Source organism: Lolium perenne, chromosome 5 (genome assembly GCF_019359855.2).
Source record: "Lolium perenne isolate Kyuss_39 chromosome 5, Kyuss_2.0, whole genome shotgun sequence".
NCBI classification, from domain to species: Eukaryota; Viridiplantae; Streptophyta; class Magnoliopsida; order Poales; family Poaceae; genus Lolium; species Lolium perenne.
Window position 1 is genome coordinate 77,828,112 of NC_067248.2, and position 27,448 is coordinate 77,855,559.

At 45.4% G+C, this 27,448-nt stretch overlaps 1 protein-coding gene across 1 annotated transcript; it reads right to left on the minus strand.

Annotated features, from left to right (window-relative positions):
* Nucleotides 1-17,618: 17,618 nt before the first annotated feature.
* Nucleotides 17,619-21,623, minus strand: LOC139831529 (uncharacterized). Its single transcript, XM_071820824.1, has 2 exons — nt 19,620-21,623; nt 17,619-19,526 (listed from the first exon to the last, which is right to left on the minus strand). Exons 1-2 carry the CDS (start codon nt 21,621-21,623, stop codon nt 17,619-17,621), a joined length of 3,912 nt encoding a protein of 1,303 aa, XP_071676925.1.
* Between the last annotated feature and the right edge of the window lie 5,825 nt (nt 21,624-27,448).

A 27,448-nucleotide genomic window follows, 5' to 3' on the forward strand; every position in this document is an offset into this window, starting at 1 on the left:
TGGCCTTGGCCAAGTTCTTGAGGAAAGCACCCGGAAGTTCATCCTACCCGATCCAAAACCCTCCCCCGAATCCTCTAGCGTCCAACTCGGCCCCAACTTAAGCCATCCCATGGCATCTGTCTGTTCACCACGACGACGGGTTGCCTGACGGCTAAGGTTTGTTCCCAGGTCGCACGCGGGGGACGACATGGGATGTTCTCGGTTTTATCCTCTGTGCAGCTGTACCTCATTGCTATTTTATCATAATATAATATTGAATGATATGTTTTTCATGGTGTTAAAAGAGTGAAAAAGAGAGTAGCTTGGTTCAGCACGTTTGGGATATGGGAACACAATTAGATACTTGTAAATGTGTGTTACGATGAGCATATGGAATACAGGCTATCAAAGAAACTGGACAATAATGAACCTAGAAAGACAGAGACCATATATTTTTTCCTGAACTTGAAATCTCGTGAATATAACAGACATTAAATTGGGCTAACTCCACATCCACTTGCATGTAACCTGTAAGAATAAGTAAATCAAGTGTTAAGTAGTGAGTTGTGTGTCAAGTGGGATACCTCACGGAGTCACGGTCAACAGCTATGAGAAAGAGTTCATACAGATTCATCCATGTTTCTTGATTTCTGTATTCCTAGATGCGTGCAAATGATTTTCCAGTAATGACTCTGACGCCATAAATATTTCAACATTCGATCTGTATTGTTCTTCTGACCTGTGTGTAAGTTCATGTCTTCAGTACAGAGATTTCTGTGAGGCAAAACAGAGGAGATTGATTCACAATGGCCTGCTTGGTACGATATTACCTGAGATAGAGCGCAAGCAATTGCATTAACAGCAGAGGAGCCGCCACCGATCGTGACGCAGCAGAACCACAGGAGAACTGCGCAAAAGAATAGCATATTGGTGGAAAGGAAAGAAAGAACCGGCCTCGCCGATCCTGCTCGCGGTCCAGCCTCAACGCGGACAGTAGAAGGGAAAGGAAAGATTTGCCCTCGCTGCTCGCTGTCCCGCTCCCGCCTCGGCGCCGCCGCCAATCCAACTCCCTCCGAAGTCGCACGTTGGCCAGATCAGCGCGCCGCCGCCATGCCATGCCCGGATTCAGGAAGTCGGCGCGATGCCGCTCCTCCCCGCTTGCTGCTTCCATCGGTGTTCTTTCTGTCGTCGAGGTCGGGGTGCTCGGCTAGGGGAGCTCCAGGCGTGGGGCAACTCGGGAGGGGAAGAGAATTATCCTGGTGCTCACTGACGACCTGGCAAAATAACATCCTCCTCAGCCGAATAGCCACCAACGCGGCGGCCGTCGCCACCGTCCCGGCCAGCCATACACTCCTCGTAGGCTCCTGCTCGCCGGCACGAGTCGGTCTCCTCCACCGATTCCCCGCCGCCGCAAGGCGGCGACGCCGTTCTGCTCCTATGCACCACTCCCGGGGCAACCCTAGTCGCCTCGGTTGTTGGCGCGTCTCCCAGCCTCCTCCTACTGCTCCACCTGTCTGCTTCGTCCTCGGCCTGCTCCCTCGAAATTTCGGCCAGGGAGAAACTCCCAAAGCGTAGCCGGCATAGGTAGAGATCGGCCAGCCTCCAGGGAGGTAGGGAGGAATTTCACGGAGGAGATCATGGGGAGGAGGCGGAGAAGGAGAGTATGTGTTGGAGACGTGTAACCCAAATTGTTCACTCTAGAGGTCCGTCGCCGCTTTGACTACCGCTTAGAAGCCAGCATGCTGAGGAAAAAAAAAAAGGAAACTGGCTTCTGGAGCAACAATGGTGGAGCCATCAACCGAGCAACGCGTTGGAACCGGTAACCAGTAACCCTCCGGTCACGAAATGAAAATGTAAAGACGGTTGATGAAGTAAATCAATGAACCAAGCAGAAATGTAACGACGTGTCACGTAACTATTGAATCAATGAAAGGATAAATAGCCTATAAACAGTGCCCAAATCAATCTTGAGCGGCTAAACTGTTTGAACTTTATATAGTGTATAATAATGTGCGATCGATCTTTGCTGGTGGAATCAAACTGATACACGATTTGGACTGCGAGCCCTTCCTTAATTATCTCAGGTGCATGCACCGGATTCTTTTCCATCTCAAACAGAAGGAGGGGAAGAAGAAGGATACGACATTGCGATCTCGATCGAGGCTGGATTCTGGAAAAGGCCAACCAATCACGACATCGAGCTAGCCCTGCCTCCTCCGTGCCGCTCCGCCAACCTATGCCGAAGTCTAAAACCTGGACGTACCAAACAATGCGACACCGAGACGAATGGCGAGGGCAGGCATGGGCGACGACATGTACCATGATAGAATACGTGTATAATAGGTTAGCTGTGTATTTGTAACTAACCATGTATTGTACCACTGATCTATATATAATGAGATGAATAGGCCGGTACATGTTGTGCCGAGCCAGCCCAGAATACACTTTCCATCTAGGTTTTCATGGTATCAGAGCTAGCCCTGACCTAGCCGTCGCTTCCGCCTTCTGCCGCCGCCGCCATCGTGCGCGATGACTGTCACCGATGGATCCTCTCGAGCAGCTCGGCTACGACTCTTCCTCTCGATCCACCATCAACCACGGTGGAGTCTGCCGCACCGTCTACCACGGTGACTACGGTGCCATCTGCTGCGCCCTTTGTCGCGCTTCCTTCTGCGCCGCCATCTGCGGCGCCGCTGCTGCCGGGTTCCTACACCGCGGCTCCGCCGTATTCCCTCTGGGGAACAAACGCCCTCGCATCGATCTACACAGATGCCCTGTCCATGGCGTCGGCGGGCTCTCTCTTGGGCTTTGGTGCGCCGAGCTCAACCTCCGGCCCGATCGCGCGTCCTACACAGTTTGGGGCGGGGCCCTCCTTCGTCAATGCCCCGTCTCCGACCTTCGCCAACACGTCCATGTCGGGCATCATCAACATCCAGTCAGCGACCACCATCCGCCTCAACAACGAGAACTACTTGTTCTCGATGGCGCAGGTTGCTCCTCTTCTCCGCATCCAGATGTTAATGGGATACTGTGACGGGTCTATCCCCTGCCCCCCGGAGCATGTCGGGGTCATGCACACTGGCGTGATGATACCGCAGCCCAACCCGGCCTACCAACACTGGATCCAACAGGACCAGTCCATTCTCTCGGCGTTCGTCTCGTCCATGACCGAAGGCGTACTCGGGATGGTGATGTTCGACAACTCTTCTCGGGAGGCGTGGGAAACTCTCAATGGTGCGTTTGCATCCACGTCCATTGCTCGCTCCTCCGGCATCCGCCAACAGATGGCGGAATTGAAGAAGCACGATCAGACGATCAACGTGTACTTCCACAGGATGAAGGCCCTTGCTGACTCCCTTGCGAGCATCGGCGAGCCTCTCCGTGATGCGGAGTTCATCTCCTATCTTCTTGCTGGCCTAGACAAGGATTATGATGCCCTCTATCAAGTTGTCAATGCGCGCCAAGGCGCCATGCCCATCCGTGACCTCTACCCCCTTCTTCAGGCCACGGAGGTCCGCAACTCAGCGCGGTACGCTGCTGAAGCTTCTGCACACTCCTTCCCTGCCGCGCATGCCACGGCCTATGGAGCTCCTGCAGCATATGCTGCTCATGGTGGCGGGACCAGGCCGCCTCCCCCTCGCGCTGCCTATGTGCCACCTTATGCACGACCTCCAGCGCCTGGTTATGCACTGATACGTCCATTTTGCATCACTATTTTATATCATAAATTGCTGTTATGTTATATTTCATATTTAGAGATGATACTTATGTTATTTCACCTATTTTGCATGTTTCATGATCATTGGAGAATTATTCACCGGAGTCAGGATTCTGCTGGAAAAAGCACCGCCAGGACACCATATTTCGGAAGATCAACAATTGACGGAAATTATACAGAACATCCTATTTTTCCAGAAGACGAAGCCAGCCAAAAGGAGGGGCCGAGGAGGGCCTCCATGGCCCCCCCCATAGGCCGGCGCGGGCCCAGGCCTGGCCGCGCCGCCTTGTGGGGAGGGGGCCCACAGCCCCCTTCGGCCGCCTCTCCTTCGCGTACTTCTTCGTCCCGAAAACCTAAGGCACGGAGAGTTACAGAGAATAGACATAGCCGCCTCTGCGGGGCGGAGAGACACCAGAGAGAAAAGAGCTCTCCGGCGGGCGGGAATCCGCCGGGGAAATTCCCTCTCGGAGGGGGAAATCGACGCCATCGCCACCGTCATCGAGCTGGACATCATTGGGATCATCATCATCATCATCTCCACCATCTACACCGCCATCTCTACCGCTGCACCTCGTCACCGCTGTAACATCTAGGGTTAAATCTTGATTGTTTGATAGGGGAAACTTTCCCGGTGTTGACTACTACGTGTTATTGATGCTATTGAGTGAAACCATTGAACCAAGGTTTATGTTCAGATTGTTATTCATCATCATATCACCTCTGATTATGTTCCATATGATGTCTCGTGAGTAGTTCGTTTAGTTCTTGAGGACATGGGTGAAGTCTAAATGTTAGTAGTGAACTATGTTGAGTAATATTTCATGGTTTGATATTTAAGTTGTGGTGTTATTCTTCTAGTGGTGTCATGTGAACGTCGACTACATGACACTTCACCTTTATGGGCCTAGGGGGGTGCATCTTGTATTCGTTTGCTAATTGTGGGGTTGCCGGAGTGACAGCAACCTAAACCCCGTTAGTATATCGATGCAGGAGGGATAGCAGGATCTTAGAGTTTAAGGTTGTGGTTAGATTTATCTTAATTACTTTTCTTGTATTTGCGGATGCTTGCAAGGGGTATAATCACAAGTATGTATTAGTCCTAGGAAGGGCGGTGCATTAGCATAGGTTCACCCACACAACACTTATCAAAACAATGAAGATTAATCAACTATATGAAGCGAAAGCACTAGACTAAAATCCCCGTGTGTCCTCAAGAACGTTTGGTCATTATAAGTAAACAAACCGACTTGTCCTTTGTGCTAAAAAGGATTGGGCCACTCGCTGCAATTATTACTCTCGCATTTTATTTACTTGTACTTTATTTATCTGCTATATCAAAACCTCTGAAAACTTGTCTGTGAGCATTTACAGTGAATCCTTCATCGAAACTGCTTGTCAACACCTTCTGCTCCTCGTTGGTTTCGACACTCTTATTTATCGAAAGTACTACGATACACCCCCTATACTTGTGGGTCATCAAGACTATTTTCTGGCGCCGTTGCCGGGGAGTGAAGCGCTATTGGTAAGTGGAATTGGTAAGGAAACTTTTACGGTACGTGCTGATTTTGTTTCTGCCTGCTGCTATAAGTCATTATGGAGAGATCCTCCCTTGAATTTCTATTTGGGAAATCTACTACTACTGCAACGGTAGTTGATGAGGCGCTAGGTGAGGAAGTAATACCATATAAAATACCTATGAAAATTATTGAACGTGTTGTGGATAACCGCTATGAAGGGGATGGAACTGTTCATCCTGGAGATCATTTAATATTTTTATATGAATTATGCGGGTTATTCAAGTGTGCAGGTATTTCAATGGATGAAGTTAGGAAGAAATTATTTGTTATGTCGCTATCTGGTAAAGCGGCGCATTGGTATAAACTGCTGAAGGATGGACGTTCTCTTGATTGGAAGGATATTGTGCCTCTATTTTATTCCAAATTCTATCCTCCAAGTGAAATTCACAAAGACTTAACCGTATATATAATTTCTGGCCTCATGATGGAGAGAGTATTTCCCAAGCGTGGGGGAGATTGAAGTCTTTAATGCTCAAATGGCCCATTCATGAGCTTCCTGGTAATATTATCATTGATAATTTCTATGCAAGACTTTCTTTTCAAGATAAAACCTTGCTGGATACTGCTTGTTCTGGATCATTCACACGCAATAAAGAAGAGTTTAAATGGGACCTTCTTGATCGAATCCAAGAAAATACTGAAGGATGGGAGAATGACAAAGGTAGAGTGTCAGGTATAAATTATGATTATGAATGCATTGAAACTTTTATGGATACTGATGAATATCGTAATATAAGTGCTACATATGGTCTTAACTCTCAAGTTGTTGCAAATATTTATAAAGCCTTTGCTTCTCATTTTGAATTGCCTAGGAAGAATTTTGATTAGTATCATGAACCTTATAAAGATAAAACTGATTCACCTAAAGGTAAATGTATTGAAATTAAAACTGTTGATCATGTTCTTCCTGAACCTTATATTGAAAAAACTCCTTTCCCTGCTAAAATGAAGGAGTATTCTGTTATAACTAGTGTAGTTTATAAAAGTGCAAAGAAACCCATAGAACCTGAAGAACAAATAAAGGTTGAACCTGCTGTTGCAATAGTTAAAGATCTTGTGACTGAAAATGTGGAAGATGTTCATATTATTTTCTGTGAAGATGCTTCTAATATTGTTTCGCATCCTAATAAGTATAGGAAAGCCAGTGTTCCTGTGCTCTCTGTTCGAATTGGTGATCATTGCTATTATGGTTTATGCGACATTGGTGCAAGTATTAGTGCCATTCCTTATGAGCTCTACACGGAAATCATGCATGAAATTGGTTCTTGTGAACTTGAAGATATTGATGTGTTTATTCGGCTAGCTAATAGAGAAACTATCTCTCCCATTGGTATTGTTCGAGATGTGGAAGTTCTATGTGGTAAGATTAAATATCCTGCTGACTTTTTGGTACTTGGTTCTGCTACTAGTAAGTCTTGTCCTATTATTTTTGGTAGACCTTTTCTGAATACTTGTGGAGCTATTATAGATTGCAAGAAAGAGAAAATTGTTACTAAATTTTCTGGTGAATCTTATGAGTTTAACTTCTCTAAATTTGCCAAAACTCCTTATAAAGCTGATTTGCCTAATGATGATTTTAGAGTTGAACAGTGTGCATCTATTGCTCTTGCCCCTAATAATCCTTTGCAGCAACATTTGGAGAATAGTGAGAGTGAATTTTTTAGGGAAGAAAGGGATGAGCTTGATGAAATTTTCCTTCGACAACCTATTCTTAAACATGACTTACCTGTTGAAGATCTAGGTGTCACACCACCACCAAAGGAAGATCCTGTATTTGATTTGAAACCATTACCTGATAATCTTAAGTATGCTTATATTGATGATAAGAAAACATATGATGTTATTATTAGTGCTAAGCTTTCAGATATTGAGGAAGAAAGGTTATTGGAAATATTGAAGAAACACTGAGGAGCTATTGGCTACACTCTTGATGACTTGAAGGGGATTTCTCCCGCTATTTGCCAACATGCAATCAATATAGAAGATGGTGCAAAACCTGTTGTTGAACATCAGCGTTGTCTAATTCCCAAGATGAAGGATGTGGTAAGAAATGAGGTATTAAAACTTCTTGAAGCAGGTATTATATATCCTATTGCTGATAGTAGATGGGTTAGTCCTGTGCATTGTGTTCCTAAGAAAGGAGGAATAACTGTTGTTCCTAATGATAATGATGAGCTCATTCCTCAAAGAGTAGTTGTAGGGTATAGAATGTGCATTGATTTTCGAAAAGTTAATAAAGTTACTAAGAAAGATCATTACCCTTTACCTTTTATTGATCAAATGTTAGAAAGGTTGTCTAAAAATACTCATTTCTGCTTTCTTGATGGTTATTCTGGGTTTTCACAAATTGCTATTAGAGCTAAAGATCAAGAGAAAACCACTTTCACTTGTCCCTATGGAACTTATGCTTATATGTGTATGCCTTTTGGTTTATGTAATGCTCCTGCTACTTTCCAAAGATGCATGTCTGCTATTTTTCATGGCTTTTGTGAAAAGATTGTTGAGGTATTCATGGATGATTTTTCTTTCTATGGGAATTCTTTTGATAATTGCTTGCGAAACCTTGATAAAGTTTTGCAGAGATGTGAAGAAACTAACCTTGTTCTTAATTGGGAGAAATGCCACTTTATGGTTAATGAAGGAATTGTATTGGGACATAAAATTTTTGAGAGAGGTATTGAAGTTGATAGAGCTAAAGTTGAAGCAATTGAGAAGATGCCCTATCCTAGGGATGTAAAAGGTATTCATAGTATTCTTGGTCATGCTGGTTTTTATAGGAGATTTATTAAAGATTTCTCTAAAATTTCAAAGCCTCTTACTAATCTTCTTCAAAAAGATGTACCTTTCGTTTTTGATGATGATTGTAAGGAAGCCTTTGAAACTCTAAAGAAAGCCTTAACAACTGCTCCTGTAGTTGAACCTCCTGATTGGAATTTGCCTTTTGAAATTATGTGTGATGCTAGTGATTTTGCTGTAGGTGCTGTCCTTGGACAGCGAGTAGATAAAAAATTGAATGTTATTCATTATGCTAGTAAAACTTTAGATGCTGCTCAAAGAAATTATGCTACAACTGAGAAAGAATTATTAGCCGTAGTTTTTGCATGTGACAAGTTTAGATCCTATATTGTTGATTCAAAGGTTACAACTCATACTGATCATGCCGCGATTAGGTACCTTATGGAAAAGAAAGATGCTAAGCCAAGGCTTATTAGATGGGTGCTTCTTTTGCAAGAATTTGATTTACATATTGTAGATAGGAAAGGTGCTGATAATCCTGTTGCTGATAATTTGTCTAGATTGGAAAATATTGCTTATGATCCTGTTCCTGTTAACGATAGTTTTCCAAATGAACAATTGGCTGTAATAAATGTGAGTTCACGAGATAGTCCTTGGTATGCTGATTATGCTAACTTTATTGTTTCGAAGTACTTGCCTCCAACCTTTTCAGCTCAGCAAAGGAGGAAATTCTTTTATGATTTGAGGCATTATTTTTATGATGACCCACACTTATATAAAGAAGGAGTGGATAGTATTATGCGAAGATGTGTCCAGAATATGAACAACAAGAGATATTGAGTTAGTGTCATGGTAGTGTTTATGGAGGACATCACGCCGGAGATAGAACTGCACAAAAGGTTCTACAATCAGGTTTTTATTGGCCAACGCTTTTCAAAGATGCAAGGAAGTTTATCTTATCTTGTGATGAATGTCAAAGGGTTGGTAATATCTCTAGACGCAATGAAATGCCTATGAATTATACTCTTGTTATTGAACCATTTGATTGTTGGGGATTTGACTTCATGGGTCATTTCCCTTCTTCAGAAGGTAACACTCATATACTTGTCGCTGTTGATTATGTTACTAAATGGGTAGAAGCTATACCTACAAAAAGTGCTGATGGTGAAACCTCTTTAAAAATGCTTTTAGATGTTATATTTCCTAGATTCGGAGTACCTAGATATATTATGACTGATGGAGGTTCTCACTTTATTCATGGTGGTTTTAGAAAAACTCTTGCCAAATATGGTATTAATCATAGAATTGCTTCAGCTTATCATCCTCAAACTAGTGGGCAAGTAGAATTATCAAATAGAGAAATTAAATCTATTTTGGGAAAGACTGTTAATAAATCTAGAAAGAATTGGGCTAGTAAGTTAAAGGAAGCATTGTGGGCTTATAGAACTGCTTATAAAAACCCTATGGGAATGTCTCCTTATAAAATTGTTTATGGAAAAGCTTGTCACTTACCTTTAGAACTAGAGCACAAAGCTTATTGGGCTGTGAGAGAACTTAATAAAGATTTTAAACTTGCCGGTAAGAAGAGGTTGCTACAATTGAGTTCTTTAGATGGATGGAGAAGTGAAGCTTATGAAAACGCTAAACTTTTTAAGGAGAAAGTTAAGAAGTGGCATGATAGAAGAATTATTAAAAGAGAATTTAATGTTGGAGATAAAGTCCTATTGTATCGGTCTCGTCTCAGATTTTTTGCAGGGAAATTACTCTCAAAATGGGAAGGACCATATGTTATTGAGGAGGTATATCGTTCAGGGGCAATTAAAATTAGCTCTTTGCAAGGTAATGCCACACAGGTAGTGAATGGACAAAGACTCAAACATTATATTTCTGGAGATTCTTATAATGAAGATATTGATGTTATTCAAGTGATGACTCCGGAAGCTTTCATCAAGGACCAAATTGACAGTTCTGCAGAGTTCGACTTTGAATAGGTAACAATTTTAGTAATAAAAAGTCCGCGTTTAACTTTCTGAACAATATTTCTCCGGAGGCGACGCACGAGGGCCTTTCACCATAGGCCGGCGCGGGCCCCACCCTGGCCACGCCGCCCTACGGGGACAGCCCCTCGGCATCCAGTTTCCACTTGTTTTCGGCCTAGAACCTTCCTTTTGTCGTAAAAATATTTGCTATATAATCCCCCGGACCCCTGGAGGTCCGTATATCGTTTTCTCGTCGTGTTTTGTTTCGAGCTGTTTTCTGCCAGGATCTGTTTTTGATCTAGAAGCACCATGGTCTCCAACAACAAAGACAAGGGGCCTTTGGAGGAAGATATTCAAGACCCCGAATTGAAGGAAGAAGTCGAGAGCGAGGATGAGGAAGAAGTGAAGGAAACTCCGCGAGTACACCCGCGCGCCACCATTGCAAGCATTGGCGTGATAGCAAACCCGTCCAACACCAAGAGAAGTGCACGGATCACCACCGGAGGAGGAGTTCCACGTCGCTTCCTAGCTCCAAGGACATCTCCTCCAGGCATTGAAAACCCTTTCCGCAATCTAATCTATAGTCATCAAATTGAAAGGATTCCCAAGGTAGTATTGCCTAGTGGTTGGGATATAGATCGTTCTAACACTGCAGGAGAGATGAAACCTGAAGCTGAAGGGTGGGGAAACAACTCTAAGAGTTGGGACTCGCCGTCTGACATACTCATGAACCGCGTGGAGCACAACTCGGAGCTGATTCGCAACCTCACTTATGAGATTGAGGACCTAAAGGAACTTGTTAAGAAGCTTGTCGAGAAGAATCCACCGCCATCACCACCGAAGGAGTAATTCATCATCGGTATTGGCATCCCCTTGGTTTGTTCCAAGCTTGGGGGAGTGCCGCGGTATCACATCATCACTATCTTTATCTTTTACTATCAAGTAGTGTCATATCATGAGTAGGGAAGTTATCACATAGAATAGTTTGCAGTGTGGAAGTATCTCTCTCTCTTAGTTGGTTATCTATGTATCCGTTGGTGTGAGTTATCGTTATGGAATATTAATGAGAAGTCTTATCATTTACTTTTTGCACACCTTATTTTAGTTTGCAATTTCTGTTATATGATCACTCTTGACATCAGTATTGAACTCACTTTAGGAGCATCAAGTAAATCTATTTGGTTTTGGCAAACTTAGCATTGGTCGGTAGCAACAATACTTTGATGTTTAAATAGAAAAGGGAAATACATGTAGATATATTGCTTTATTATCTTTCTGCTAATGAGTTTAGTATTCTGAAGTTAAAATTGCTTGTGCTTATGATGATATCTCCGACGTATCGATAATTTCTTATGTTCCATGCTACATTATTGATGATATCTACATGTTTTATACACATTATATGTCGTATTTACGCATTTTCCGGCACTAACCTATTAACAAGATGCCGAAGAGCCGATTCTTGTTTTTACGCTGTTTTTGGTTTCAGAAATCCTAGTAAGGAAATATTCTCGGAATTGGACGAAATCAACGCCCAGGGTCCTATTTTTGCACGAAGCTTCCAGAAGACCGAGGGGGAAAGGAAGTGGGGCCACGAGGCGCCGCCACACTAGGGCGGCGCGGCCCAGGCCCTGGCCGCGCGGCCCTAGCTTGTGGGGCCCTCGTGTGCCCCCCCCCCCGCGTTGCCCTTCCGCCTACTTAAAGTCTTCGTCGTGAAACCCTCTGTACCGAGAGCCACGATACAGAAAATATTACTGAGAGGCCGCCGCCGCCAATCCCATCTCGAGGGATTCAGGAGATCGCCTCCGGCACCCTGCCGGAGAGGGGAATCATCTCCCGGAGGACTCTTCATCGCCATGATCGCCTCCGGAGTGATGAGTGAGTAGTTCATCCCTGGACTATGGGTCCATAGCAGTAGCTAGATGGTCGTCTTCTCCTAATTGTGCTTCATTGTTGGATCTTGTGAGCTGCCTAACATGATCAAGATCATCTATCTGTAATACTATATGTTGTGTTTGTTGGGATCCGATGGATAGAGAATACTATGTTATGGTGATTATCAATCTATTACCTATGTGTTGTTTATGATCTTGCATGCTCTCCGTTATTAGTAGAGGCTCTGGCCAAGTTTTTGCTCTTAACTCCAAGAGGGAGTATTTATGCTCGATAGTGGGTTCATGCCTCCATTAAATCTGGGACAGTGACAGAAAGTTCTAAGGTTGTGGATGTGCTGTTGCCACTAGGGATAAAACATTGATGCTATGTCTAAGGATGTAGTTGTTGATTACATTACGCACCATACTTAATGCAATTGTTTGTTGCTTGCAACTTAATACTGGAAGGGGTTCGGATGATAACCTGAATGTGGACTTTTTAGGCATAGATGCATGCTGGATAGCGGTCTATGTACTTTGTCGTAATGCCCTGATTAAATCTCACTATATTTATCATATCATGTATGTGCATTGTTATGCCCTTTTCTATTTGTCAATTGCCCGGCTGTAATTTGTTCACCCAACATGCTTTAATCTTATGGGAGAGACACCTCTAGTGAACTGCGGACCCCGGTCCTATTCTTTACATCGCATACAATCTACTGCAATTGTTCTTTACTGTTTTCTTCGCAAACAATCATCTTCCACACAATACGGTTAATCCTTTGTTACAGCAAGCCGGTGAGATTGACAACCTCACTGTTTCGTTGGGGCAAAGTACTTTGGTTGTGTTGTGCAGGTTCCACGTTGGCGCCGGAATCCCTGGTGTTGCGCCGCATCACATTTCGCCACCATCAACCTTCAACGTGCTTCTTGGCTCCTACTGGTTCGATTAAACCTTGGTTTCTTTCTGAGGGAAAACTTTCCACTGTGCGCATCATACCTTCCTCTTGGGGTTCCCAACGGACGTGTACATCGACGCGCATCAAGCCTGTTTTCTGGCGCCGTTGCCGGGGAGATCAAGACACGCTGCAAGGGGAGTCTCCACTTCCCAATCTCTTTACTTTGTTTTTGTCTTGCTTTATTTTATTTACTAGTTTGTTTGCTGCACCTAAACAAAACACAAAAAAATTAGTTGCTAGTTTTACTTTATTTACTGTCTTGCTCTCTATATCAAAAACACAAAAAAAATTAGTTACTTGTCTTTACTTTATTTGCTTAGTTTACTCTTTGCTTATTTCATCATGTTTCCTCCTAAGCACACTCTAAAAGACATACCGGTAGGCCGAGGGTCTATAATTGGAAGAGATAATATAGAAGATTTTTTCACTCATGTTAGTATAGCTGAGGATTTTGAAGATAGACACTTGGTAGAACTTGCTCCTACTTACGAAATTGCTGTTGCCTCTCTAGTAGACATGTTGGGAATTAAATTTTTTAATCTCAATCCTATAATTCAGCATATGTTTCTTACACTCTCTGATATGGAGGAAGGAGAAAAGAAAGATTTTGTCTTAGAAACTCTTCTAAAAGAATTTGGTGGTGTAGCAAGAGAGGCTAGAAAAGTCTTTACTAAATATAAAATGCTTGGTTCTTACACCAACTTTGCTAGCACCCTTGAAAAAATGGATATTGATAGGATGAAGTACACTAATAATGTTAATTATGGAGGGGACATTAAGACATCAATACCTTGCAAGCTTGTAGGAATGTTCGAGGCACTAGAAAAGAATTATGATTGGATTGTTCCCGAAAATTTATTTGATGAGAATAGCAAGCCTAAGAATAATGAAAAGGGAGCCTCTGAAACTTACATAGATAAGATAACATGCATTGTAGAGTAAACTCCCAACTCCCAAGGTAATAATGTTGATGCTCCATTTCTTGATAATACTTGAATTACACTTTCTGCGCCTAGCTGAAAGACGTTAAAGAAAAGCACTTCTTGGGAGATAACCCATGTGTTTATTTTACTACAGCAATTTTTGTTTTGTTGAGTCTTGGAAGTTGTTTACTACTGTAGCAACCTCTCCTTATCATGTTTTTGTGCCAAGTAAAGTTTCTATGCTAAAGTTGATGTTATATTTGGGATCGCTGCGCAGAAACAGCATTGCTGTCTGTCACGAATTCTGGCATAAGTCTCTGTAAAAAATTCGAAAAAATCTGCAAAATTACGAGCGTGATCCTCAGATATGTACGCAACTTTCATTAGTTATGATTTTTTCCATTTGAGAAAGTCTAGTGCCCCTTTCAGATTCGTCTTTACGGACTGTTCTGTTTTTGACAGATTCTGCCTTTTATTTCGCATTGCCGTATTTGCTATGTTGGATGAATTCCTTTGATCCATTAATGTACAGTAGCTTTGTGCAATGTCCAGAAGTGTTAAGAATGATTGTGTCACCTCTGAATATGTGAATTTTTAATTGTGCACTAACCCTCTAATGAGTTTGCTTGAAGTTTGGTGTGAAGGAAGTTTTCAAGGGTCAAGAGAGGAGTATGATATACTATGATCAAGAGGAGTGATAGCTCTAAGCTTGGGGATGCCCCCATGGTTCATCCCTGCATATTTTAAGAAGACTCAAGCATCTAAGCTTTGGGATTCCCAAGGCATCCCCTTCTTCATCAACAACATCATCAGGTTCCTCCCCTGGAACTATATTTTTATTCAGTCACATCTCATGTTCTTTACTTGGAGCATCGGTTTGTTTTGTTTTTGTTTTTGTTTGAATAAAAGGGATCCTAGCATTCACTGTATGGGAGAGAGACACGCTCCGCTGTTGCATATGGACAAATATGTCCTTAGGCTTTACTCATAATGTTCAAGGCGAAGGTTGAAATTTCTTCGTTAAATTGTTATATGGTTGGAATCGGGAAATGCTACATGTAGTAATTCTAAAATGTCTTGGATAATGTGATACTTGGCAATTGTTGTGCTCATGTTTAAGCTCTTGCATCATATACTTTGCACCCATTAATGAAGAAATACATAGAGCTTGCTAAAATTTGGTTTGCATATTTGGTCTCTCTAAGGTCTAGATAATTTCTAGTATTGAGTTTTGAACAACAAAGAAGACGGTGTAGAGTCTTATAATGTTTACAATATGTCTTTTATGTGAGTTTTGCTGCACCTGTTCATCCTTGAGTTTGCTTCAAATAACCTTGCTAGCCTAAACCTTGTATCGAGAGGGAATACTTCTCATGCATCCAAAATCCTTGAGCCAACCACTATGCCATTTGTGTCCACCATACCTACCTACTACATGGTATTTCTCCGCCATTCCAAAGTAAATTTCTTGAGTGCTACCTTTAAATTTCCATCATTCGCTTTGCAATATATAGCTCATGGGACAAAATAGCCTTAAAAACTATTGTGGTATTGAATATGTACTTATGCACTTTATCTCTTATTAAGTTGCTTGTTGTGCGATAACCATGCTTCTGGGGACGCCATCAACTATTCTTTGTTGAATATCATGTGAGTTGCTATGCATGTTCGTCTTGTCTGAAGTAAGAGAGATCTACCACCTTAATGGTTGGAGCATGCATATTGTTAGAGAAGAACATTGGGCCGCTAACTAAAGCCATGAATCATGGTGGAAGTTTCAGTTTTGGACATATATCCTCAATCTCATATGAGAATATTAACTGTTGCCACATGCTTATGCATTAAAGAGGAGTCCATTATCTGTTGTCCATGTTGTCCCGGTATGGATGTCTAAGTTGAGAATAATCAAAAGCGAGAAATCCAAAATGCGAGCTTTCTCCTTAGACCTTTGTACAGGCGGCATGGAGGTACCCCTTTGTGACACTTGGTTAAAACATGTGTATTGCGATGATCCGCTAGTCCAAGCTGATTAGGACAAGGTGCGGGCACTATTAGTACACTATGCATGAGGCTTGCAACTTGTAAGATATAATTTACATAACTCATATGCTCTATTACTACCGTTGACAAAATTGTTTCATGTTTTCAAAATAAAAGCTCTAGCACAAATATAGCAATCGATGCTTTCCTCTTTGAAGGACCTTTCTTTTACTTTTATTGTTGAGTCAGTTTACCTATCTCTCTCTCCACCTTAAGAAGCAAACACTTGTGTGAACTGTGCATTGATTCCTACATACTTGCATATTGCACTTGTTATATTACTTTACATTGACACTATCATGAGATATACATGTTATAAGTTGAAAGCAACCGCTGAAACTTAATCCTCCTTTGTGTTGCTTCAATACCTTTACTTTGATTTATTGCTTTATGAGTTAACTCTTATGCAAGACTTATTAATGCTTGTCTTGAAGTACTATTCATGAAAAGTCTTTGCTTTATGATTCATTTGTTTACTCATGTCATTACCATTGTTTTGATCGCTGCATTCATTACATATGTTTACAATAGTATGATCAAGGTTATGATGGCATGTCACTCCAGAAATTATCCTTGTTATCGTTTACCTGCTCGGGACGAGCAGAACTAAGCTTGGGGATGCTGATACGTCTCCGACGTATCGATAATTTATTATGTTCCATGCTACATTATTGATGATATCTACATGTTTTATACACATTATATGTCGTATTTACGCATTTTCCGGCACTAACCTATTAACAAGATGCCGAAGAGCCGATTCTTTGTTTCTGCTGTTTTTGGTTTCAGAAATCCTAGTAAGGAAATATTCTCGGAATTGGACGAAATCAACGCCCAGGGTCCTATTTTTGCACGAAGCTTCCAGAAAACCGAGGGGGAAAGGAAGTGGGGCCACGAGGCGCCGCCACACTAGGGCGGCGCGGCCCAGGCCCTGGCCGCGCGGCCCTAGCGTGTGGGGCCCTCGTGTGGCCCCCCGCGTTGCCCTTCCGCCTACTTAAAGTCTTCGTCGCGAAACCCTCTGTACCGAGAGCCACGATACGGAAAACATTACTGAGAGGCCGCCGCCGCCAATCCCATCTCGGGGGATTCAGGAGATCGCCTCCGGCACCCTGCCGGAGAGGGGAATCATCTCCCGGAGGACTCTTCATCGCCATGATCGCCTCCGGAGTGATGAGTGAGTAGTTCATCCCTGGACTATGGGTCCATAGCAGTAGCTAGATGGTCGTCTTCTCCTAATTGTGCTTCATTGTTGGATCTTGTGAGCTGCCTAACATGATCAAGATCATCTATCTGTAATACTATATGTTGTGTTTGTTGGGATCCGATGGATAGAGAATACTATGTTATGGTGATTATCAATCTATTACCTATGTGTTGTTTATGATCTTGCATGCTCTCCGTTATTAGTAGAGGCTCTGGCCAAGTTTTTGCTCTTAACTCCAAGAGGGAGTATTTATGCTCGATAGTGGGTTCATGCCTCCATTAAATCTGGGACAGTGACAGAAAGTTCTAAGGTTGTGGATGTGCTGTTGCCACTAGGGATAAAACATTGATGCTATGTCTAAGGATGTAGTTGTTGATTACATTACGCACCATACTTAATGCAATTGTCTTTTGCTTGCAACTTAATACTGGAAGGGGTTCGGATGATAACCTGAAGGTGGACTTTTTAGGCATAGATGCATGCTGGATAGCGGTCTATGTACTTTGTCGTAATGCCCTGATTAAATCTCACTATATTTATCATATCATGTATGTGCATTGTTATGCCCTTTTCTATTTGTCAATTGCCCGGCTTTTTTTTTTTGAAACCTGGGTGAGCTTTATTAATTAGGCAACATTGTTCTTACAATCACGCATGAGCACTCCCAGCACGCAGGAAGGGACTGCCGCACGCAACACACCACACTCACGCTTGCCTAATTGCGCTAATTCATGCGCCACGCGGTTGCTCACCCTAGACACCTTACACACTTTAACTTGAAGCAGCATGTTTAGTAAAACCTTGGCCTCCTTGAACAGACTCCAATGTGCCAACCGATCCTCATCTGTCGACAACAGGACAGCCACAACACGGGCACAATCAGTTTCGAGAACGCCCCGCTGGTGTGGATGAGCAGCTAGATAGCGGAGTCCCTCAAGACAAGCCAACACTTCAGCCTCCTCCGCACTAGAGCAACATGCAAGAGTCTTCCACTCCGAGAAAAGAACCGCACCTTGCTCATCTCTGACCACAACACCTACCCCTCCGGTAGCATCAGCTGCACTCCAGCCAGCATCTGTATTCACCTTAACCCACCCCGGCTCAGGAGCAGCCCAATTAGAAGGAATGTCCGTTGTTACTGCTCGGCCAGGTTGACGAAGAGGAAACATAGCTGCCTTCCCTTTCCGATCAGGTTCTGGAGCGCCTGCATGCACTGATAAGACATAACTCTGTAGAAACGGAACTGATGCCGCAATGGACGCCTTACCGTCACCATGGATGACATTGTTTCGGTGGTGCCAGGTTCGCCAAAAGAGGAATAGTATCCTGACGCGCATCTCCTTCGAAGCGCCATCCAGAAGGTGCAGAAACCAACTGCGGCCAGTACACCTGAAGTCCGCGTCTGACGGTAACAGCCAGACAGATCGCATGCCATCCCGGAGCGCGCGGGCAAGTGTGCATCGAACCATGCAGTGATGGGCGTCCTCATCCTCCACTCCACAGACCGCGCATGTTGGCAATATTCGTGGGATCCTCCGATGCAGACTTGATGCGACAGCCAGGGAGTCGGTAGCGAGGCGCCACGTGAAGATTCTAATTTTTTGCGGCACGGGCGTCTTCCAGACCAGGTTCCAAATACTGCGCTCCCCATTCGGTTCAGAGCTGCACTGTCCCCTGCTTAGAGCGTCCGTCTTCGGCTGCATACCCAGACGATAGGCACTACGTACAGTAAACAGCCCAGAGGCCTCTGGGAGCCATGCCACGAAGTCATCTGTCCGCCGCTGAGGCAGCTTAAGCTGAAGGATAGCATCTACATCGTTTGGGAGGCAAAACTCCCGAATGGTGGCTTCATCCCATGTGTTTGTCGCCGGATCAATAAGCTGGGAAACCCACTTCAGTCTGCACCGTTGTTTCATCCCTGATAGCTTCATATGCCCAGCCCGCGGAAGCCAGTTATCACGCCAGATTTTCACCATAGAACCCGATCCGATCCGCCAGATGGCTCCTTGCTTCAGTAGCTCCAACCCATGCATGACGCCCTTCCAGGTTGCGGAGACATCCTGAATAAAGGCAGTGTCAAGTAGGTGGCCCGAAGGATAATACTTCGCCTTAAGAAGACGTGCACACGGACTATCCGGGAATTGCAGTAATCTCCAAGACTGACGAGCGAGGAGAGCCTGATTGTATACTCGGAAATCACGAAAGCCCATGCCACCACTTAGCTTGGGCTGGGTCAGCTTGTCCCAAGACAGCCAATGCATGCGCCTCCGCTCATGCTCATCACCCCAATGAAAATCTCGGATCAATTGGTTCAGTTCATCCACTAGGCCAACAGGGAATTGGAACACGCTCATGGCATAGACAGGCAGGGCCTGCAGTATGGCTTTTATTAGAACCTCCTTTCCTCCACTAGATAGATATTTCTCCACCCAGTCACTCAGCCGCTTCTGGAAGCGCTCCTTCAAGGTTTTAAACTTCCCTTTATGCATTTGACCTTCTGGAACAGGGAGGCCTAGGTACTTCTCCTCAAAACTCTATGTGTCATAGTGTAAAATTTGCTTGATTTCCTCTTGCACATGCTCCGGGACTTGGCGCCCATACATGATCGAGCACTTACCCAAGCTAACAAGCTGTCCCGTGGCCTTCTCATAGCGGTCGAGAGTGTCCTTCACAATCCTGGCTTGTTGGACCGATCCCTCGAAGAAGAGGAGACTATCGTCCGCGAAGAGAAGATGCGACATGCCCGGAGCACGCCGGCAGATTTTGAGATCATTTAACCGTCCAAGCTCCACCTCCCGTTGCACCAGACGAGAGAGGCCATCAGCGACAAATAGGAACAAATATGGTGATATAGGATCGCCTTGGCGTAGCCCGCGTGTAGGCGTGAAGGTGTCCAACGCATGTCCATTGAGACGAACCGAATACCGCACGGTGGTAACACACTGCATAATCCACCGTATCCATGTGCTATGAAAGCCCAGTTTCGTCATTACACCTTCCAAATAGCGCCAGTCCACGCGGTCATAAGCCTTAGCCATATCCAACTTGTAAGCACAATATTTTGACCGCTCTTTTGAATTACTCTGTATTGCGTGAAAACACTCGAAAGCCATAAAGGCATTGTCCGTAATAAGCCGACCTGGGATGAACGAGCTCTGCATCGGAGAGATGATGTCCTGAAGGAGAGGCCGGAGACGATTCACCAAGCATTTAGAGATGATTTTAAATACAACATTGCATAAACTTATAGGACGGAAATCCTTGAGCTCCTCAGGGTTGTCCTTTTTTGGAATAAGTACAATTGCCGTCTCATTGACTTCCTCGGGCAGTGTCCCAGATCTGAAGAACTCCTGTACTGCCATGACAATGTCATTCTTAAGGAGGCCCCAGTTTCGCTGCAGAAACCGCGCAGGAAAACCATCGGGACCTGGAGCCTTCAGAGGGCCGATCTGAAACAGAGCATCACTAATCTCCTTTTCTGAAAAAGGGGCACACAAGGTGTCGTTCATATCGGCAGTAACCTGACATGTGAAGAGCTCTAGCAGTTCCGATGGATCAACATCATCCTCTCTGGTGTACAGCTGCTGGAAGAAGGAGGACGTCCTAACTCCCATCTCCTCAGGATCTTCCGTCCATGAGCCGTCCTCCCGTCGTAATTTGAGGATGCGGTTTTTCTTTCTACGCCATGACGCCTTACGATGAAAAAACCGAGTGTTCCTGTCGCCCTCACGCAGCCAAGCCACTCGTGAGCGTTGCAGCCACATCAGCTCTTCTATATATAGTAGTTCATCCATCTCACATTGGAGTTGTTGCCGAGCACGCACACTGTCCTCATCCGATAACAGCAAAAGGCCTTCCAGCTTCTTCCGCTTCCTTTCAATTTCCTTTGGCACAGACTTAAAATGTTGCTTTCGCCAATCATACAGGGAGCCCATGACCGTGCGAAGCGAGGAGCATATATCACCTAGGTCCCGTGCCCCCACACGCCGTGACCAAGCTTCCTCGACCGTCGCCGCCAGCGACGGCTCCCGCTCCCACATGATTTCGTAGCGCCTGATAGTCGGTTTCCTTTGCATCTCCCGAGCCTGGACCAAGGACACCAGAAGGGGACAGTGATCCGAGCGCGATGAGACCAAATGGTGCACTCTAGCTTCAGGGAAACGTAGCGACCACGCTGGTGACGCCACTGCTCGGTCAAGTCGAACCTTAACATTACGGACTCCTTTCTTCTTATTATCAAACGTCCAAGGAACTCCAGTAAACCCCAGATCATATACACCACAGAAGGACATCACACTTCGGAAATCTGTCATCTGGCGCTCAGATCGCTTCATATTAGAGAAGTGTTCAGCCTGCCACATCGCCTCATTAAAATCGCCTAGCAACAACCATGGTTCAGAGGACTCCGATTTGATCCTGCGCAATAAGGTCCACATATGATGTCGCTCGGACGGCCTTGGTTCGCCATATACAAAGGTCCCCCTCCACCTAGCTCCAAACGGCCCACCCTGGATATGAGCATCGATATGACGGTGACTGAAGGAGAGCAGGTCAACCACCACGTCCTCGGAATGGAAGAGAGCCAAACCTCCACCAGAACCATCGCCTTTAACAGCAAAGCAGCCTTTCATCCCCAGACGGTATCGCAGATTTCGCACACGGTCAGGATGTTGTCTAGTCTCGCACAGAAATACGAGACTGGGGTGATGTGTCTGTACTAGGCAGACAAGCTCTTGAACTGTCGGGGATTGCCCCGCCCCCCGACAGTTCCAGCCTATGATACTCATTGCTCATGTCGGGCCTCGCCTTGAGGACCCGACATGTTTTCATTGTTCGTTGTTGATGCCTCCTCCCTTCTGAGACGCATTGGGCCAAGAAGGATCTCGAAGCTAGACTCCTCCTGCTCATGAGCATGGATCATCTCGAACTCAGCCGCTCTTTTCCCCAACTGGCTATTTGCACGTAACTCCGCGCCTCCCCTGTTGCCAAAGAGCTCACGGATCCTTAATTGATTCACCGTTCCGCGCTGGTTTTTATAGATCCGATAATTGACTCCGGTTACTTCACAAAACCGCTTAGACTCCGTATGGTGGCCTGAAGTACCAGCTTCCTTCGCAGCCCCAGCAGGCTTGACTGAAGGTGAGTTTACCGACGGCTCCTGCTCCGCCGTCTCCTCTGAATCTTTACTCTTCGGCGGCATTGCTTTATTTTTAGCAGCCATTTCCTCCCACTGTTTCCTCAATTCACGAACCCCATCAAATGTACGCTTCAGATTTCCGGTGGCCTCTTGCATTTTGGCCACCCGATCCGCTGCCTGAGCAGTACCCCTGTTAGGAACAGGTGCACTCTTCGCCGGTGACTCATGGACGTTCAGTCTATCCTTTAGATCCCGCGCAAGTTCCTCCTGTGCTGATTTATCCGTTGCAGTGTTCTCCCGCGCGCGATCACCCACCTCGTCAACATGTGCTGGTGGGGGCGCTCGCTGATCTTGCCTAGAGCGCTCCGGGGACTGGACACGCGATGCAGCTGGTGAGCTGAAGCCCGGCGAGCGGTCCCTACCTCCGATGCTACTCTCATCCTCATCATCAAAGAGCTTGCGGGCCGCAGGTGGCTTCCTGCCCTTCACCGTGAACCGCCGAGCATCGAACTTCTTAAATGGCGAAACCCTCAATTCTGGCCCATATCTCCGGCCAGGGTGAGGAACAACCTCAAGCTTGCACTCTTTACGAGCATGGCCAATGCGCCCACAGAAGAAACAGAAATTCGGGACCCTCTCATATCGGATGTTGTGTCGTGTTACTTTATCATGCCTAGAGACAGGCAGCGTGTACACCAGAGGCTGCCGGATTGGCCAACACAAACGAACTCTCAAAAAGGGGCCGCTAGCTTGCTCACCATCGTCGGTGTCCACCTCCAGCACCTCACCCAGCTGTTCCAGCAAGGCTGCACCTTTCTTCCTCGTCATTAGCTTCCTCGGCAGGTCATAAACCCTAACCCAGATAGGGAAAGCTAGAGGCCGGGCCTCTGCCGCAGACTCCTCCCGTCCGAACGGAACGACGACCAGTGCATCGTGGCGATGATGCCAGGTTCCCCCTTTGATGACGAATTGAAAGTCCGCTTCTCCATGAAAGTCAAGCTGGAACAGATTATCCCCAAGGTCCTTGTACGTCAGCCTGTGCTCCGTTCGCCAAACGGATCCCAGTTCATCGAACATGGTACCGGCGGCGTGATACATACCGCGCCAGCGCTGTCCACCTGCCCGCAGCGGCGTCCAGATCGTCCTCATCCTCCCCATCATCCTCAATCTCCACTGGCCGAACCCAGTCAACCTCCTCTAGAATCTCCTCTTCCTCCCCATCAGATTCCACCCGATGCGAATGCGCACGCGGGTCGCCGGAGTTGCCTTCCCGGCGCTCATCTGCCCTCGGAACGCTGCTGTCCGCCGTCGCCATTGGAGTGGTCGCGCGATTCTGCGCAGGATCTTCCCTCCCACCAGGAGGTATATTGGTCTGTTCCGAGTCAACCCTAGTCCCCCTCGGTCGTGTGTCCCGAGGAGACCTTCCGCCTGACGGTACTGGAACCGCTGGCGGGCTTCGATCCGAACTCTCCCGCCGCCGAGGTGGCTGGGAATTCATGCTGCTCCCGTCGTCTCGTGGCGGCGCAGGGAAACCCTAATCGCCCGGGAAAGACGGAGCAAAAAGTGTATTTAGCGGATTTTTTATGAACTTGATCTGTAGTGCCCGGCTATAATTTGTTCACCCAACATGCTTTAATCTTATGGGAGAGACACCTCTAGTGAACTGTGGAGCCCGGTCCTATTCTTTACATCGCATACAATCTACTGCAATTGTTCTTTACTGTTTTCTTCGCAAACAATCATCTTCCACACAATACGGTTAATCCTTTGTTACAGCAATCCGGTGAGATTGACAACCTCACTGTTTCGTTGGGGCAAAGTACTTTGGTTGTGTTGTGCAGGTTCCACGTTGGCGCCGGAATCCCTGGTGTTGCGCCGCATCACATTTCGCCACCATCAACCTTCAACGTGCTTCTTGGCTCCTCCTGGTTCGATTAAACCTTGGTTTCTTTCTGAGGGAAAACTTGCCATTGTGCGCATCATACCTTCCTCTTGGGGTTCCCAACGGACGTGTACATCTACGCGCATCATTCATCAGTAAGCAATTTAATTTTGCAATAGACACTCCTCCATGGTATGAGAAATGTTGGAAGGCACCCGAGGATTCGGTTAGCCATGGCTTGTGAAAGCAAAGGTTGGGGGTAGTGTCATCCATAATAAAACTAAAATACATGTGTAAACAAAAGTGAAGGGGGATGATCTACCTTGCTGGTAGAGATGACGTCCTCCATGGGAGCCGCTCTTGGAAGGTCCGTTTGGCAAGGGGGTTAGAGTGCCCACTACCATTCGTTGACAACAACAAACACCGCTCAAAATCTAGCTTTTATGCTCTTTTTATGATTTCAAAACTTGAAAAGCTCTAGCACATGATTTAATCCCTGCTTCCCTCTGTGAAGGGCCTATCTTTTACTTTTACGATGAGTCAGTAAACCTATTTCCCTCTATCTTAAGCAAGCAATTGAGTTGTTGTGATCCAACCATTTATGCTATGATTTAGTTAGTCATGCCTTTTATGCTTTCTTGTTTAGTACAAATTTTATCTGAATGAATATGACTTTGAAATTTATCAATGGTTATGAGGAGATTGTTATGATTAAGGATGAGATCCCTGCCATATAAATCCTGATATGAAAGCTTTGTTTAGAAGATAAGTACAATCTGTTAATAGCTAGTTCTCTGACCAAGAACAAAGTTTGCCATAACCGTTTATGATTTCCTATGCACCTCTATTTGTGATTTCTCTTTACTTATTTCAAGCTGAGTTATATGAGGAGGATGTTTACTAGAATATCTTGTGTGAATCAATATGATGCTTCTTGTCCGTATTTTATTTATCGACTCTTCACTCCATAAACATGTGGTCTTGTTTATTGCGCTCAGTTTCGCTTGGGGACAAGCGAGGTCTAAGCTTGGGGGGAGTTGATACGTCCATTTTGCATCACTATTTTATATCATAAATTGCTGTTATTCATTGATATATTTCATATTTAGAGATGATACTTATGTTATTTCACCTATTTTGCATGTTTCATGATCATTGGAGAATTATTCACCGGAGTCAGGATTCTGCTGGAAAAAGCACCGTCAGGACACCATATTTCGGAAGATCAACAATTGACGGAAATTATACAGAACATCCTATTTTTTCCAGAAGACGAAGCCAGCCAAAAGGAGGGGCCGAGGAGGGCCGCCATGGCCCCCCCCTATAGGCCGGCGCGGGCCTAGGCCTGGCCGCGCCGCCTTGTGGGGAGGGGGCCCACAGCCCCTTCGGCCGCCTCTCCTTCGCGTACTTCTTCGTCCCGAAAACCTAAGGCACGGGGAGTTACGGAGAATAGACATAGCCGCCTCTGCGGGGCGGAGAGACACCAGAGAGAAAAGAGCACTCCGGCGGGCAGGAATCCGCTAGGGAAATTCCCTCCCTGAGGGGGAAATCGACGCCATCGCCACCGTCATCGAGCTGGACATCATTGGGATCATCATCATCATCATCTCCACCATCTACACCGCCATCTCTACCGCTGCACCTCGTCACCGCTGTAACATCTAGGGTTAAATCTTGATTGTTTGATAGGGGAAACTTTCCCGGTGTTGATTACTACGTGTTATTGAGATTATTATTCATCATCATATCACCTCTGATTATGTTCCATATGATGTCTCGTGAGTAGTTCGTTTAGTTCTTGAGGACATGGGTAAAGTCTAAATGTTAGTAGTGAACTATGTTGAGTAATATTTAATGGTTTGATATTTAAGTTGTGGTGTTATTCTTCTAGTGGTGTCATGTGAACGTCGACTACATGACACTTCACCTTTATGGGCCTAGGGGAGTGCATCTTGTATTCGTTTGCTAATTGTGGGGTTGCCGGAGTGACAGCAACCTAAACCCCCGTTAGTATATCGATGCAGGAGGGATAGCAGGATCTTAGAGTTTAAGGCTGTGGTTAGATTTATCTTAATTACTTTCTTGTATTTGCCGATGCTTGCAAGGGGTATAATCACAAGTATGTATTATTCCTAGGAAGGGCGGGGCATTACCATAGGTTCACCCACACAACACTTATCAAAACAATGAAGATTAATCAACTATATGAAGCGAAAGCACTAGACTAAAATCCCCGTGTGTCCTCAAGAACGTTTGGTCATTATAAGTAAACAAACCGGCTTGTCCTTTGTGCTAAAAAGGATTGGGCCACTCGCTGCAATTATTGCTCTCGCATTTTATTTACTTGTACTTTATTTATCTGCTATATCAAAACCCCCTGAAAACTTGTCTGTGAGCATTTACAGTGAATCCTTCATCGAAACTGCTTGTCAACACCTTCTGCTCCTCGTTGGGTTCGACACTCTTATTTATCAAAAGTACTACGATACACCCCCTATACTTGTGGGTCATCATGCACCCGCGCCGGCCTATGCTCCTCAACCGCGTCCTCCACCACCGCCGTCAGGAGGAAAAGGGAAGAATGTGCGTGGTGGCCGGGATGTCCAATGCCAACTCTGCGGCATCCATGGTCATCCTGCGTCACGCTGCTACAAACGCTTCAACAAGGACTTCCTCGGCCTCAACAACAATGGACAAGGCACGGAGAAGCAGCTCGCTATGGCCATGATGGCTGCCCCGCCACCTGGCTATACTGCTCCGCCACCTGGCTATGCGCCCGGCTACACCTACGCGCCACCAGCACCCGCCCCTGCCTATGCATCGGCACCAGCTGGCGCGCCGGCTGCTCCCTCGCACGTGGTGGATCCCGCATGGTACGCGGACTCGGGCGCCACGCATCACATCACGCATGAACTGGACAAGCTCACCATGAGTCAGCCCTACTACGGTACAGGTATGCGTATTCATAATATTGGTCATGCATCTATATCCACTCCGTCATCTAGATCACTCACTTTAGATCGTGTTCTTCATGTTCCTGATGCTACTCGTAATCTTTTATCCATGAGTAAGCTTGCCCTTGATAATAATGTATTTATTGAAGTTCATCCTTATGATCTCTTTGTTAAGGACCGGGACACGCGGGAGCCTATCCTTAGAGGTCGTCAGCTTGGTGGTCTCTATGAGATTAAAGCCCCTGTCATCAAGCAGGCGCTCAGCAGTGTCAAGGTGTCACGTGATATGTGGCATCACCGCCTAGGCCACCCAGCTTCGCAGATTGTTCAGCATGTTCTTCATAGTCATGATTTGCCATCTATCTTAGAACCAAATAAAGTGTCTTCAGTTTGTGATGCATGTCAACAAGGGAAGAGTCATCAATTGCCCTTTCCCTTGTCTTCTCGTGTAACACAGTACCCATTAGAGATTATATATTCTGA

Excerpts from the sequence above, each read along its gene's own strand:
- LOC139831529 (XM_071820824.1), bottom strand. The coding sequence starts at position 21,623 with ATGAAAGGCTGCTTTGCTGTTAAAGGCGATGGTTCTGGTGGAGGTTTG. Across the intron at positions 19,527-19,619 it reads AGAAGGCCACGGGACAGCTT|AGTTTTGAGGAGAAGTACCT; the intron begins GTTAGCTTGGGT and ends TATGACACATAG.